Genomic DNA, 17,206 nt, shown 5'->3' on the forward strand with positions numbered 1-17,206 from the left:
GCTCAGTGTGGGTCGAAAAACTTTAGTTTTCTATCTGGCTTCACTGAGCGCGTGCATCTTTATGACGAATCAACGACGTGGAGGATGCTGAGTCCTCTGACTTTGGTGTGGCGGTCAGGTGAAAGGTCAGATACATGGATGTGACAGCGAGATGCATCCAGGCAGCGACCACAGTTCAGAGAGACGACACAGACACGCAGCTTCCAGCGAGGCTTCCAAAATGCAAATGATGAGATCGCACAGCAATAAAAAAACAAAGTGCAGACGTTACAACGGCATCAGTGATCAGTGCTGCCTCTCTCTGCCTTCATGCAGCGGCTGTCTGTGATGGAGCTTTGACAGGTGGTGCTCTCGTCTTTGTTCACACCCACAGTCACTGATGGATTTGATGCAGAGCAGCCGTCAGCAGACGAGCGGTCATTTTCAAAAGTCCTCCACTTTAAGGTTTTTATAAACCTATTGTGTTGGACAGTCACACCAAAGCATGCAACGACCACACTGGAGCTAATGTGGTGCTGCAGCACAGCGGCGCAGCAGTCCTGATAGGACCGCACTGCCGCTCCCTGGGATCCAGGGGGAGGACGGGGGGAGGGTGGGTGAGTGACAGGCTTCATCAAGGCCACTCCTGCTTCCCAGACTGCCCCTCCACCCAACAGAATAACCAAGGGTGGTGGTGGGGGGTAAATGTAGGTCAGTAGCTGGTTGGGGCTGATTCCTGCTGCTGACTGTCTGGAGCAGATTTACTGTCAGTGTCCTCCAGAAACAATAAATCAATAAATGAAGAAAAGATTTGTTCAGGGAAAAATATTTTGAAATGCTATCAGCTTTGACTCCAGGACACAGGATCCTGGGTGGATTCTTCAAATAATCCTGTTTTGTATTCACAGCGATTCGTCTTTGGGGAGTTTGTCCTGATGAAGCCCAAACGCAGCCTCAGCTTAATGCTTTTACCTTCATTTGCATTGCAGAATCTTTTTAGAGCTACAGCCTCCCCTCCTCCTCCACACACACACACACACACACACACACACACACACACACACACACACACACACACACACACACACACACACACACACACACACACACACACACACACACTAGGAGGGCTAACTGGTAGAGAGCCACACAGCGGTCACATTGATGCAGACTAACGATGGAGCCACAGCAGAGCCCTGCAAAAATATGCAAAGTGTAAAACTGCCACGTGGACCCGATGAAAAGCACACAGCAAATGGATTCCACAGTGGGAGTGGGCTCGTGTCATTTTTCTCCCTCAATCAGGAAAGAAAGGCTGAGTCAGCGTATCTCTGAACACGTGACAGCCCTGAATCTCCCACTGCAAAAGAAATAAATGAATCCAAAAAATAAGGAAAGCAGAACTTGACTCACATGACCGGAGTGCAAGCTGTGCCCGTTTCTTCATGCAGGCCTGCTGCATGCAGCATGACCGCATGCTCTGCTCAGACCTGCACAGAGGTTTACTGTTATTCTAGAGCAGTACTGGCATCAACTCAGAGATCAGATATCAGCCGGCCAGCACTGACGGTGATTTCCCATCTGTCTGACGTCCTGTCTGGAGTCATGCATCATCTCCAGCTTTCTCCCTGCGTAGGTCAGAGCTGCATTTCATTCAGCTGCCTCTCCAGAGGGTCTCACCCTGCAGTCGGAGCCTTCTAGTTTGGAGATTTCTAACAACCACCTGCAGCAGGTGGATAACTGGTTAAAGTCCTGCTGCACTGGGCTCACTGAGGACCAGTCCAAGGAGGTGCAGCAAGTCCATCGACGAGGCGAGGAACTCCCTGCATGGACAGCTGATTGTATTATGTGTCATAAAGCACCTGCTAACTGAGGCCTCTGCAGAGGAGCACCACATAAACACCGTTGCTTAATCATTTAATTAAGAAAACACACGCGCGGGCTGTCACGCACAACCCATAATGCACTGCAGAGGCACTGATAATGGAAGCAATTACAGCTTTTTCTATTTCTGCTGATCTAACTGGAGGAACTAAAAGGTTTGATGGGGTAAAAAAAGCCCTGCAGCGACAGAAGCTCTGAGCCTGGATGCTTGTGTCTCTGCAGTCTAACATCCACACACACCACCATTAAAACACTGCAGCGGTGCTTCACCCGACACTTGAGCATCACTCTGAGGAGGCGTCAAACAACAGACCCTTTGAGATGCTGGCAAACTACGACGTCTTCAACAATCTCACTGATCTGAGGCGTGAAGTGAGACTTTTCTGTGAAGCAGTTCCAGAGATCAGCTGAGCACAGATGTGGTCACTTCTGTCAGGAGGCCTTTAAACTAAACCCAGCCGGGCTCCACGCTGCACTTTTGTTTTTGGGGAAAACGCAAAGGGATGAATTTGATGCACAGTGTGCAGCTCTGCAAGCAACAACTTGATGCTTTGCCCGGATCTTCAACGGCTGACCTGCAGTTTCACAATCGTTTCTCTGACTGACACTTTATTAGGCGCGTCTAATATTTCCAGTTTTCCAGGTTGTGTTCTGGAAGGCTCGGAAAACTGGGCGAGCAATGGCACACCGATCACAGAGGTGATAAAAATCAAGATGAGGCAGCAATAATGCAACATTTATAGACAGCATTATATAAGATCGTGCTGCTAACATGTATGCTTTGGCTTTGTTCCTGCGTGCTCGCTGCGCATAGATGCTCATGCATGATGCTCGGCTTCACCGGGCATCAGGTCCTCCATGCATAAGCAGGCAGTGTCGGTGTCAGTGACAGGATAGACTCACCGCTTGGGTGAATTCCCATTTTCCCATTTTGCCAAACCGAATGGGCCTTAATCCAAGCGCAGCCAGCGGCAGGCCTGGAGTACAGTCGGATCAAAAGCCCTCAGTCTGCAGGCATGTTGGGCTTTACAGTGAAAGACTCAGCAGGTTTCATCATTAACAGACTCTGGTTTATGCTAAAGTTCATCCAATACTAACACAAATATATAACGACTGCACAGTCACTGTAGTTTCTGCATTTTCATCCAGAACCTCTGATTTCTTCTTCCTGTGCAGCTCGTCTGTTTGTACAGTACAAGTGCTCCAATTCAGACAGCGAGCACGCTTAACTGCACAGAAATGTCTCCGTTTGCCTCGTTTCAACACACGTGGGCTGCTAATGCAGAGGTGTCAGGCCCAGTTTGGGAGTGATCAGGGCGCCCGAGTCTTACATAAGACCACCTGTGTGCAGCATCTATGGGAAAGATCTGCTCATTAAAACGTGACGCGGCAGCAAGGAGACGCCTGAGGACGCTGCAGGACGTCACCGGACTCAGATACGTCAGATTCTGAGTGACTGATGAGAGAAGTAACACTAACCTCACCCATAAAAGACGCAGCAGAAACAAGAACAAGTCTAGTTCCAGCTGCACACATGGCGCATGCCTCTTTGTGCCCATGCAAAATAAGTTTCCCACAGACACGTTCATTTCTGAGTCCTTGCTGCTGGAGCGCTCTCCAGCAAACAGCATGCATGAATGACAGGACTGACGACAGGAGCAAATATTTTCTATCCCAACACTGCAGATGTTGGAATATTTAGGATGATTTAATAATCATGGTGGATGACGTGATATCAGCTCCCTGTTCTCCCCATCCTTCCTCAACAGAGAGCGGATCCCGGCGTTGGAGCAACAGCCAATCGAGACTATCACGCTGGCGTAGCCGTCTACTTTACCTCAGGCCAGAAACTCAATCCCATCACACACAGCTCCCCGATCGTCTCTGTTGCTACAGCAGCTGCAGCAGCGCAGGCTTTCCTCAGAGAGCAGGAAGGTGAACACGACACAGAATCAGCAACGCCACAAAGGCCGAGGAGCAGAAAACAGCTGGCTGATTATTACCAATGTTTCATAACCACAAACTCAGAGACCCACTTCCACAGCTGTGACTCTCACATCTGGGAGCTGGAATGCATCTTGGCTGCATCATTTCTGCCTTTATTATTACGTAATGACATTTTTTTTACTGAATCAGCAATAAAGTCACAGTGAAAACAGGAAAATCTGCTTTCACTTAAACTAACTTATGATTAAAAAACAACATTTGTGAAGCTGTTCAATTAACCAAAACCTGGATTTGGTTACAATGAAGGCTTAAAAACATCATCCAGATCAACTGTGCTGCTGCTGCACGTCCTCGCTCTTCTATGTTTGGAATCATCTGCCACATTCGAGCCGCCCTGCAAACCAAACTCAGGTCCAGCTCTGTCACAGTGCTTCATACACAGTCAGCTTCTTCACCCTGATCATCAGCATCCACCTTTGACCAATCACACACGGAGTGACAGCCAGGATGGACACCTTCTCCCTGCAAAGAGCTACATCAGCCTCCTGCAAGAAAGGCCAGGAAGACACAGCAACTCTTCATCACTGACGACAATGCATTAAAGACTGTATTAATCACAGCTTATCACACTCACTCACTCACACTGGGGGGGGGTTCAGACACGCGTGGACCACAGCTCTGCACAGATGGGCTAAATAAACTTTGAAACATTTATTATCGAAATGAAAAACAGGTCTTTTCCCAGCACCCCCCGCCCCGGGCACAGAAAGGGGAAGTTGATGCGCATTAGAAATAAGCTCGGTGTGGACTCACCTCCCCAGCTCGTCCCCGATGTCATAAAATTCCTCCACATTTTCCGGGTTGAAAACAGTCATGTTGTCCAGGCACTTCTTCCCCCGACCACAGGCGCGTCACACCGGCTCTTCACAGCCACACCATCCCTACCAGCAGCCTCCGGTCTGGGCAGGGTAACGGCCACCGATCCTCCTCATGCTCGGGCTTCCACACGGAGATCAACAGGAGGGCAGAAGAAACGAGAGCATTAGATTATGAAACCGTGCAGCTGCGGGGGAAGGTGGGCGTGCAGTCAACAAAAGGAGCCCAAAGTGACGGAGCGGTGGACCTGCAGCTCCGGCGACGTCACGACCCCCGGAGCTGACCTGGCCGCTCTGCCCCCGGACTCCCGGCTCAGTTATCTGGCTGCCAGTTTTAAGATAATAATAATAACGCGTGCGTGTGTGTGTCGCCACAGGCCGGAGAGGAATGCAAATAACCCCCGTGTGGACGCTTGGTGTAGCCATGGGAAACACGCTAACCACCTCCTCCTGCTGCTTTCAGCCCGGTGAGGAAAATGACTGCTGAGCAAAGTCAGAATAACGAGCCGCACAGGTGTCTGACCCGGTTTAACCGTGCGTGGCAAAGTGCCCCCCCCCCCAAAAAAAACAACTACTTTAACCACCAGACCCCTCAGCTCCCCCCGCAGTAACAGCACGGCTCGCCCCGGTAACGTTTTATTCCTCCGGAGTCTGAGATATGAACCTTAGCTGGAAAGATTTCTCACCGGGAAACGGGGGGTTTCCAGATTACTCCGTGGAGGTCTTACCGTGTGCCGGTGGGGGTCCCGCTGCCTGACGAAGCCGAGATTTCATGCGGTTAGTGGGAGGCTGTGATCCAGGTTCGGCTCACGGAAGACAAAATGCTGCTTTGAACGGGAGAAATCAACGTTAACAATGTGAGGCAGGCTGGTCCTGGTGCTGCGTTCACGGGCTGGGGTTAAATAGGAGATCGGAGACTTGGAGCGACCGGAGGACACGCTGTGTGTATTTCACGTTTTACCGTTAAACGAACAACGATGAGGTCAACAGATCGAAGGATAAATCTAAACAGTGATTTTACTAAAGGTCACTATAATCGGTGGGAGTTTGTCATCCGAATTTTTAGTGAAACGAAGCTGAGATGTCCGAGTTTCTACGTGTCGTGAAGGCAGCGTGGGTGTGCGTGCTCCTCAGTCGCAGGAGGGCAGCAAACCTTCACTTTGAATCACAGAAGCTGAAAATTTGTGCAAAAATACGTTTTTATGTAATTCAAACGTTTTATGTTAATCTGTTTATTTTATTCCCTGTTTTTTTTTTTTAATCATTTTTAGAGTAAAAGTAGAAAAATCCAGACTTTTTGTCATTATTGCAATGAATTAACATCTGTCAGCAGTTATTTATTTAGATAAAATAAATATTTAATAACAATTGAGGATTACAAAGCTGTTATTAGACATCTACAAAAATAAAATGTTTACTTATTTTATTGTTTTTCCTCACTTCAAGTCTTTTTTTACAATTAAAGAGCGAATAGTTATGCCTGCATGTCTCTGTAATGCAGCACTGAAAAGGAATCAGTAGTTAAAGCATGCAAACTGTATCAGGCAGAACTACATTTCTCTAAAAAGCACATGACACATTTGTCAGCTGGTTCAACATCATGATATTTGTTGTTATTATGATAAAATAATATTTTTATAGAGTGGAAACCAAAACATCAGCACTCAGGGAGCATGGACGGCACAAATTTGTTTCCAGCACCATCAAAAGATTTTAAAAGAGCTTCGTACCTCCAGTCAAGCTGTGGCCTGATGCTGATGCTGAGCTCCTTTTCACTGCGTTCTGATGAATCATCATCACACGAGACATAGAAAACAATTTTCTGCTGGAAGAATAAAGACTGAGGATTGATAAAGTCTCTGGTGAGTGGATCAAAGTGTCCTCTGGGTGCAGCTGAGGAAGTTAACAGCAGAGACGTGACTGCTGACAGAGAAACTCAAATCTTACAAGGTTTGAATGTTTCTAACACTGTCTGATTACTTCAATGTTTTATTAAATCTGAATGATTTTCTATGTGGTCTCAGACATCTGGACAGACGATACACTGCATATTCAAATATACATACTGCTCCTTGTGCTTTTTAAATACCTTCTGGGGTTTGTGAATGCAGACTGAAGAAAGAACTGTTGGTTTAACTGCAGCTGCATTTGAAACCAACAATGTATTTATGTTTATTTAAGAGAGAGAAGAATAAACATATGACCAGTATCTAAAGTAAAATGCAATATGAGATTAAAAAGATGATATTTAACTGTCAGTCTGTGAAGAAAGGTCTAAACACTGTAGCATGAACCTGATTTTGGCATTTTTCAGTAAAAAACTTCTCTTAAAGATGTGATGTATAAGAATAAATGAATAACTCACTAATTGCTCCTGCACACAGGGTAAAAAGGCAGTTTACAGTCTGGATGATTAACAAGGAAACACACTTTATACATTAAAGTCTCTGTTGACCTTTCACTCTCTGGGCGTCTTCATGCCTGATCCATAGTTTACATTTTCAACCAAAGCAAATGTTTACAGCTGATCACAGCTGCAGGTCTTTTCTCAGCAGCTGATCTTCATATATAGATTTAAAAAGCTAATATTTAAAAATATTATTTATTATTTTTTAGTCAAACATCTCAACCAAATAAACTGGGAGATGATTAAAGCAGCAGAGGAACGTTTGGGCTGAAAAGAGGAAAATTAAACGACTCCTGTTGTCACAGCTTGCAGCCAGAGGGACAGATGAAGAGTTTTGAAGAAGATGATGTCGTTGGTGCACCGAATGGTTGGATTGGATTATCAGCCAGTATTAAACAGATTACCACCCTGAGAGGAAACACAAAGTCTGCTAACTTTGTTTATCTTTTGGCTTTTCTTTTGTTTAACCAGCAGCTTTTCCACCTCTGACATTTCCATCAGCCCCTATTAACACCACAATAACAGTGATGTGACAGCTTAAGCCCCAAAATATTCATTTCATATTCTGGTCATTTATAGTAAGAGCAGGAGAGGCTGCAGTGCCGATCCTGGTGTTCTTTCATTCTTCTGAAAGTTTGTGTGTCATTTTAAAATATGATGCTGGAAACAAACTGCAGCAGCAACTTAACCCAAAGCAGGTTTTAGTGCTTTGTCAGAAGTTTTCAAGTTAGGACACAAGCGTAAAAAAAAAAAAAATTCAATGATTTGTGAAACTCAGATTTAATTGATAATAGAAGATAGAAAATACACCAAGTGTTTAAACTGAGTGTTTAAACACTGGAATAAGTCTCTCTGTCCAAAGTATTTAAGTGAGGAGCAAAATCTGCTTCATTTTCACTCACTTTAAACACGTAGTGTGCGCCATCTGGTGGCCACAATGGTAAACTACACCCAATAAGAAATAGAACCAAGTACACAGATTACAGTTCAATGTTAGCAATAAAAACTGAAGCAAATATCTGAAAAATGTTGTTTAAAATCAAGACAAAAGTATGACTGCGGTTTATCATCACCTTACTGTACGTGAATGAGTTTGTTATCTTCAGTGTAAGAGCATCAGACCAACACTCAGCAACATTAGGACAGGCACAGGCAGACCTGGCAAACTGCACATAGAAACACCTGAGCCAATAAGTAGGCTTGTATCCAGGACCACTGCACCAACATGAACGTCCAAGGACATGAAGACACTGCTGTGGAGCAGGAAGCACTCAGAGGGTGTTGTGGTGTTTGTCCAGGGAGCTGAGCGCCACATGCACGCGCATGTCTGAGTTATAATTTGCTTCTGAGGTTGTTTCACCACAGTGGCAAGTAAACATTATTCAATGATAACTGAGCAAAGTGATCAAATACACTGAATTAATAACAAAGTCATCTGTCTGACGATCTTGTTTCATTCTTTCCTTTGGGATAGTTGCTGCTCTTTCACTTTCAATTCAGTTTTATTTACACAGCACCAAATCACAACAACAGTTGCTTACGGTGCTTTATATCATAAGGTAGACCCTACAATAATATATACAGAGAAATGACCCCCTATGAGCAGCACTTTGGCGACAGTGGGAAAGAAAAACTCCCTTTTAACAGGAAGAAACCTCCGGCAGAACCAGGCTCAGGGAGGGGCGGGGCCATCTGCTGTGATTGGTTGGGGTGAGAGAAGGAAGACAGGATAAAGACATGCTGTGGAAGAGAGACAGAGGTTAATAACACATATGATTCAATGCAGAGAGGTCTGTTAATACATAGTGAGTGAGAAAGGTGACTGGAAAGGAAAAACTCAATGCATCATGGGAATCCCCCGGCAGCCTACGTCTATTGCAGCATAACTAAGGGAGGATTCAGGGTCACCTGGTCCAGCCCTAACTATATGCTTTAGCAAAAAGGAAAGTTTGAAGCCTAATCTTGAAAGTAGAGATAGTGTCTGTCTCCTGAATCCAAACTGGAAGCTGGTTCCACAGAAGAGGGGCCTGAAAACTGAAGGCTCTGCCTCCCATTCTACTTTTAAATACTCTAGGAACAACAAGTAGGCCTGCAGAGCGAGAGCGAAGTGCTCTAATAGGGTGATATGGTACTACAAGGTCCTTAAGATAAGATGGGGCCTGATTATTTAAGACCTTGTATGTGAGGAGCAGGATTTTGAATTCTGGATTTAACAGGAAGCCAATGAAGGGAAGCCAAAACAGGAGAAATATGCTCTCTCCTTCTAGTCCCTGTCAGGACTCTTGCTGCAGCATTTTGGATTAGCTGAAGGCTTTTCAGGGAGTTTTTAGGACTTCCTGATAATAATGAATTACAGTCGTCCAGCCTGGAAGTAATAAATGCATGAACTAGTTTTTCAGCGTCACTCTGAGACAGGATATTTCTAACTTTAGAGATGTTGCGCAAATGGAAGAAAGCAGTCTTACATATTTGTTTAATATGTGCGTTGAAGGACATGTCCTGGTCAAAAATGACTCCAAGGTTCCTCACAGCGTTACTGGAGGCCAAGGTAATGCAAGGCAAACTCATCAAGTAAAGCCTCTAAGCTAGGTGGGAGCAAATATTAGAGAGTAACCTGACCTCTCAAAGTTCTCGTATATGCAAATCTGGAGGTTTTATTTATGACCTCAGCAGTGATGGTCAGGGGTACTCGACATTGCTGTTGGATGTGCATGCAGATGCAGTTAAGCATGTATTTGATAACACAGCGACCAGGTGTTTTATCAGGACAGGTGAACACAAATGTCTGAGACACGACAGTGAGCCTCCCCGAGATGTCATCCGATTTGCGCTCAGAGATGTTATTCTGAGTATTCACAGCAGCCGTAGCTTCTCCAAGATCTTATCCGTGCTGCACTCAATGAGCCCATTTTGAGAAACTCACGCCTCTTCCCGTCGTTCCAATCCGAGCGGGCAGCCTTGTGGGGGTTTGAACAGCCGGTTCCGCTTCCTTAATTCTCCGATAAGTCAGGGCCAAGCCAGCTCCGATCAGCCAGAACCCTGTTATCATGGTTCCGAATAGGTAGATATCTTCAGCACTCAGGCTCACCCGAGCCCAGACTTCTCGTTGAGAAAGGGGTGTCAATAGCATTTAGGGACCAGTTGATCCAATCCATAATTCCTCTTTTAGGTTTTAGAGAACAGACTGTGAGAGAGTGTTCAGGGAAAAGTAATACAAAAAACACGAGACTAGACAAGGACATGAGAGGCTAAGCAGGGAAGCCAAGGGAGAGGAGGAGGAGAAAAGTGCGACCGCCTTCGTCAAGAGCAAGAGCAGAATCGGCTCTTTGACCACAAGAATGACAACATCACAGAACGCAAGTATGGTGAAGCTCGCGGCTCTCCAACGGGAGATTGAGAGACCAGTGTTGGACTGTAGAACTGCTTTGAAATTCATATGAGCTGTTCGCACTAAAGTAAAAACCACCATCACTTATGCGGAGACCCCTTTGGCGCCAGCTGCGGTCTCAAGGCTGGAGCTGAACAACAACACCCTGATAACGACTGTGTTTAGTCCGTTCCTCCCATTCCATGCAAGGCCACCTGGGTTGGCTGGAAGACTGTTTACTTAGCCTGGCAGGGCGAAGGACACTGTCTCAGCTGAACTCTGGACACACACACACACACATATACACTGATATGCACACACTCATCCCCCCTCCCTTTCCAAACGCCTTCGATGCTTGTTCCCTCCTGGGAACACGGCAGGTCTGGGCCCGCGCTGGAATGATAGCGCTGTGCAGGATGGCTGCTGTGTTTGCTTCGGATTACTCCTCACCCCCCACCCGACCCTGTTGCTGGTCACGTGCTCCATAATGTTGTGCTGTGGACATTTATGTGCTTTTCTGTGCAGAGGAGTTTTTTTGTTTCCTGTTCTCCTGCTGTCCTACCCATGGAAGCACAGCATGAGCAGAGGTCTCTTTTTTTCCTCTTGTACTTTCCCATTGTAGTCTATATCTCAGTGTTTTTTTTTCTGTAACGCTACCGATCTCCGACTTGTATCCCCATGTGATGTCTGTGTTGTGTGTGTAAGGTCGGGGGGGGGGGGGGGGGGGGTCCTATTTCACTGCAGGGCAACCTGCACGTGGCGAATAAAGCTTTGATTGATTGATTGATTGACTGTACACACTGCACAGCAAATAAGAGATCAGAAGCTTAGTGTCAAAGGGGCCCAATATGCGACTGTGGAGACAGCAGAGCAATTTTCACAAACTTTATTTACAAGTTTAAGCAAAGGAATAAACTTGGTGAGGGATTCAGGGCTTGATGTTTGAACACGACTCATAGCGTGGAGATCTAAAGCTGTAACTGTGGACAGAGGAGTGGGTGATTAGTGTGGGTATGAAACTTCTCCAGGCGTGAATGAATTTGAAAGAGGAATATGACTCATGTTGCAGGCAGAGTTGGTGACACTTTGAGGAGCAGCTGAAGGTCCGGGTGAGCTGAAGAGAGCGATGCTGGGCTGACCCGAGTTAAAAGAGATCCAGTGCAAAGTGGTGGCAAGAGGGCAGGCAGGTGCCATACTGAAATCCTTCCCAGGAGTCAGAGCGTGAAACAGGTGGTGTGACCAGAGAGCTGTAGCACAAGAAAAACAAGGTGGGTACATAGACTAGAAGTAATACACACAAACATCCTGAGACTCAGACTGAAAACCCCACAAAGGAGGGGGGATGGGGTTGGGGTGGGTTTCTGCTCTATGGCAGGGATGTCAAACTCCAGTCCTCGAGGGCCGGTGTCCTGAAACTTTTAAATGTCTCTCTGCTGCAACACACCTGAAGAACATTAGTAGGTCATTAGCAAGACTCTATAGAACTTATGTGTGTTGGGTATATGATGACATGTGCAAATCCTTTAAATGAGTTTTTCGAGACACTGACAAATGAAGTATTTATTCCTGAAAAACAGTCATATCTTTATTTGCTTCGAGCCCTGTGTACAGGAGCTGCATGCAAAAAGATCTTTTGTTAAAAGGGTTGGCGTAATAAGCAAATGCTTCAGCCAATACCTTTTGATTAGCCTTGTCTCATGCTTTCTTGCTTTGTGGTAGATCTTTGTTCTGTCTTCACTGAGATATTTGAATGCTAATCAATAAAATCAAAAAATCAAAACCCGCAGATAGTCTGTAATATTAGATGTAGATCAGGTTTCTTTGTAACTAATGATAGCAACATGGCCAAATGAAACTGAGAATAACCCACTAAGTAAATGCTGAAATAAGGGTGGATGATCTTCACTAGACACTCAAACGGGAAAGTTTTGGATTTCAGTTTGAACCCCACCAACTTTGTTCTTGACTCAAATAAGGAGAGTTCATTTGGAAGAACCGAATATGATTCATTGAGAGTACTTTCATTCACCTTAAAGTGAACAACAGTCTGAAAGGGACTTTCTGCCATGTTTTACAGGCAGTCGTGCTTCTGAAGACTAGTTTTTGTTCGCTTTGTTGTGAATATTTACATAAAACCATCCAAGTGTCTGTATCCAGCACCGTCTGTGCAAAACTCCTTCGATGTCAGAGGTTCAAACATGAAAAACAAACTGTTTTCTCTGTCATTGTTGTTTTTTCTTTTCAACTCCACAGTCAGTGAGTTCTGCAGCTGAATAATAATAATAATAATAATAATAAACTTTATTTATAAAGCACACTAAAAAACCAAGGGTATACCAAGGTGCTTGACAAAAATAAAATAGGAAAAGGGAGATGGGAGGGAAAAGAGAAAGGACCTGGCACGTATCAATTATAAAAACCTTGACAATCATAAGATATAAAAGTAGTTCACAAGCATAACGGATAAAAATGTACAACGCACACCAAGTGTTAACTAGGTGGAAAGGCAAGATTAAACAAATAAGTCTTCAGCCGTGATTTAAACAGTGGCATAGAGTCAGACGTCCGGATAGCAACAGGAAGGTTGTTCCATAAGACCGGGGCAGCTACAGCAAACGCACGGTCACCGCGAAACTTCAGCCGAGAACGAGGTTGCTCCAGAAGAATTTGGGTAGCAGATCTAAGTGCTCTGACAGGAGTGTGTAACCTGAGAAGCTCATTGAGGTAGCTCGGCGCCAAGTTATTAATGGTTTTGTAGGTGAAAAGTAATATTTTAAATTGAATACGGTATTTAATTGGAAGCCAGTGCAAGCCAGCAAGAACAGGAGTGATGGAAGAAAACTTCCTGCTACCTGTCAAAAGGCGTGCCGCCGCATTCTGGACAGTCTGCAATCTAACGAGAAGGGTGGAGGAAAGGCCAATGTAAAGAGAGTTGCAGTAGTCCAACCTGGAAGTCACGAATGCGTGAATGAGTTTTTCCAGGTCAATGTGCGGAATATAGCGCTTAGCCTTAGAAATGAGGCGCAGCTGATTAAAACTAGACCTCACAACAGCAGACACTTGCTTGTCAAATTTAAGCGAGCTATCCAGTAGTATGCCCAAATTACTGGCATAATCAGAAGGAGAGCTAGCAAAAGGCATCAGAGCAGCACACAGTTGGTCGCGGGGGATTTTACTATCAAACACCACAATCTCCGTTTTCTTTTCGTTCAGGACAAGAGAATTACTCTTGAACCAACCTTTAACCTCACGCATGCATTCACGAAAATAGTGAAAAGACATAGCAAGATCGTCAGTAATCTCAAAATAAATCTGTATATCATCAGCATAGCAATGAAAGGCAATATTATACTTCTCAAAAATTGCCCCAAGAGGGAGCAGATATAGCGAAAAGAGAATAGGGCCTAATACAGATCCTTGAGGCACACCACAGCGTACAGGTACCGAGGAAGATGAGAAGTTGCCCAAATTAACCGAAAAAGACCTGTCAGCAAGATAAGATTTAAACCAGTTGAGGGCAGTGCCTCTTATACCCACAGTATGCTCAAGTCTTAGTAGAAGAATGTTATGATCGACCATATCAAAAGCAGAGGAAAGGTCCAATAAGACCAGGACCACAGAGCGTTGTAACAGCCACTATGGTGTGGTGTCCCTTTAAGACACCCAAGTCGAGGGTTGATGGTTTCATCAGTTTGTGCCACTGCTCTGCTCTCTCTCTCTCTCTGGGATTATGAGGACACGTGCCTGCACGCTTGTGCTTAACGAGGGACAGATTTATGTTTTCTTCTACAGACCTTTTTGTTGTTTTGTTTGCAACGCTTGGGTTGTATGAACGCTGGGCGTTATGTTGTTGAGCCGCAGCCGTTCAGCCGGGCTTTTATATGGTTGTTGAAGAAGGCGTATTAAAGAACCACAGTGGATTACCGATACCAGTGTGGGTGTGTGTTCTTCCGACTAGCCTGCTAGGTGTTTTGCCGCCGCCTCTCAACCACGCAACACAACCCAACGTTACAGCGTCCAGAGTCAGTGCTTACAAATAGGTCATTGAGAACTCTAAGCAAGGCCGTTTCAGTGCTGTGCCGTGGCTTAAAGGCAGACTGAAATTTCTCTGCAATGTTGTTCGCGTCTAAGTACGCCTGAAGCTGAGAGAGAACTAGTCGCTCCAGGATCTTGGACAGAAACGGAAGCTTAGAGATCGGTCGATAGTTCAAAAGATCATAACAATCAAGATTCTTCTTTTTCAGAATAGGCTGGACTACAGCATGCTTAAAGGCCAGTGGGACAGATCCAGAGAGTAGAGAAAAATTCATTAAGAATAAAATGCTCGGTCCAATTACATCAAAGCAGCCCTTAACAATGCGTGATGGGAGAATATCAAACACAGCATTGGTGTTTTTCAGTTGATCAACCAGCTGCTTCAGAGTCGAAAGCGACACGGGCTCAAATTGATGAAAAGTTGAATTACACTCAGAGGAAAAGACGGGATAAGAGGCAGACGAAGAGGAAAGCTTAAGGGATGAAACCTTATCTAAAAAAAGAATTTGAAAACGCTCACAAAGAGCTTGTGAATACAGTAAAGGCATATCAGGACAGGGATTAACAACAGAATTAAAAATTTTAAATAGCATACGGGGGTTGTGACCATTAGCCAAAATAACTTTGGAAAGAAAAGATGCCTTAGCCATTCTAGCAGCAGTTTGAAACTGTGAGCGGCTGGTCCGTAACATATCATAAGAAACCTTAAGTTTATCTTTTTTCCACCTCCTCTCATCACGGCGACAGACACGTCGTAAGGCACGTGTAGTATCATTTAGCCAGCAATGAGAGTAGGTTCTAGGGCGCTTCATTTTGATGGGAGCAACAGAATCAAGAATAAAAGAACAAACAAGATAACAGGATATTAGCACAACCATCAACCGAACAGAGAGAACAGTCATCAGGTACAGCCAAATCAGAGGTAGATGAGAATAATGATAGCAAAGTATCAGCATAACCATCAGATGAGCGAACTGAGCAGCAGTCAGGAATTATAGGCGCCAAATCTAAAAAAGACACAGCAAACTTTGACACAGCTTCAGAGCTGAGTATGCGTAGCGGACGAGAAAGAGCTCCAGGCTGCAGTCCAGCGGCAGATAAGCCAATATCAAAGGAAATTAGAAAATGATCTGAAATCCCAGCGTCATTTATATCCTTAATACAAATATCCAGGCCATACGTAAAGACCAAGTCCAAAATATGGCCTTTAACGTGGGTTGGTTCATTTACCCTTTGAAGGAGGTTAAAAGAGTCCATTAAAGCAAGAAAGTCTTTAGCAAGCAGGTCATCCTTACAACAGATGTGTATGTTAAAATCACCAAGAATAAGAACAGAATCATATTTAAAAAGAACGGAACCCAAGAAGTCGGCAAAGTCCGAGATAAAACACTTGTTATATTTGGGCAGTCGATAGACCAACACACACAAAGTGGTCGTGGAAGCAGTCATCTCCAATAACTGGACTTCAAAACTAGCAAAGTTAGGTGAGGAAAGTTGCCGAACATTATATACGTTTTTAAAAACCGAGGCTAAACCACCTCCCTTACCAGAAAGCCTCGGTGAACTAAAAAAGGCACAGTCCAAAGGAAGAAGTTCAGAGAAAGGAATGAGCTCACCAGGGCGAATCCAGGTTTCTGTAAGGAATAAAACATCAAGGCCACTAGTAGAGAATAAGTCATTTAAAACAAAGGTCTTATTTACCAGCGACCTGACATTAAGCAGTGCCATCCGTGGCCAGGGTACTAAGTCACCTCTAGAAGCACGAGGCAGAGTGCATAGATTGCTTCGACAAACTCCCCATCGGCGCGATGTTATCCAAATCCGAGTAGGAAAGCGTGTCGCAGAGCGGGCAGATGCTTGGTGATCAGCCGGGTAAATCCAGCGACAAGTAAGCAGTTTAGTGTCCGGGCAATCCAGGGAGGAGGGAAAAAATGATGGCGTGTCCAGATTAACATGTACATGGTCCGTAATTCTGGCTCTGAGAAAGGCCCTGAGACGGACGCGACGGCCGCTCCGTCTTCCCTGCTTCCTGTAGCGTTTCTTGTGGAGACTAGGAAGCGGTAGGTAGGAGAAGCCGCAGGACGAATCCAGTTGTGGTAAGTTAGCGCTGCCCACACTCCAGCAGGGGTCGGCCCGAAACGAATGAAAAGAACGAAGATTTAAAAGTGTTTGCCTGTCATATGTAATCAGTCCACAACCACTAGATAAACATAAGACTAGAAAAATAAAGATAAAAAACACAGTGCCGAGGTCCATAAGGGAAGGTAAGGGAAAAAGGGAGGGTAAAAAGCGGCGAGACGGACGGCAAGCCAAGTACACCGGCGCCATCTTACAGCATGACAGCATGGCAGCAGCATCTGGTGAGTCTTACTTTGTCACACTTACATGCAGTACCTGTGAGTTACCTCCCTCTACAAGCACTTTCTGACAGTAATTTAATTGTTTCTTGGTTTCTCCTGTTTGGAGAAATGTGAAAAAAATGAAGAAAAAGTGATTATTAGAGGATAAACGATGTGACTACAGGTGAATATGGTACAGCAGGTCTCATCTGAGTGTCTTTGCTGAACCAGGATGCTGTGTTGCATGTAACATACTTTAACAATGTGTTTAACCAATAACATTTGACAGAATGTGTTTTCTGAAAATTAACAGTCATGTTTAATAATCTTTCCCAGAACTAATGTGATCTGTTCATACAGTCAGTCATTGACA

General features: G+C 44.9%; 1 protein-coding gene across 1 annotated transcript in view; it reads right to left on the reverse strand.

Moving 5' to 3' along the window:
• Positions 1-5,579, reverse strand: part of dapk1 (death-associated protein kinase 1) — a 69,856-nt gene extending 64,277 nt beyond the window's left edge. The window contains exons 1-2 of the mRNA XM_084945373.1: positions 5,414-5,579; positions 4,624-4,809 (exon numbers count right to left, since the gene is read on the reverse strand). Of these exons, the coding sequence (XP_084801499.1) occupies positions 4,624-4,685 (62 nt within the window). The 5' untranslated portion in view covers positions 4,686-4,809; positions 5,414-5,579. The remainder of the gene's footprint in view (positions 1-4,623; positions 4,810-5,413) is intronic.
• Between the last annotated feature and the right edge of the window lie 11,627 nt (positions 5,580-17,206).

This window comes from Perissodus microlepis, chromosome 12, assembly GCF_051167445.1.
Source record: "Perissodus microlepis isolate ML-2025 ecotype Zambia chromosome 12, ASM5116744v1, whole genome shotgun sequence".
Classification (NCBI taxonomy): Eukaryota; Metazoa; Chordata; class Actinopteri; order Cichliformes; family Cichlidae; genus Perissodus; species Perissodus microlepis.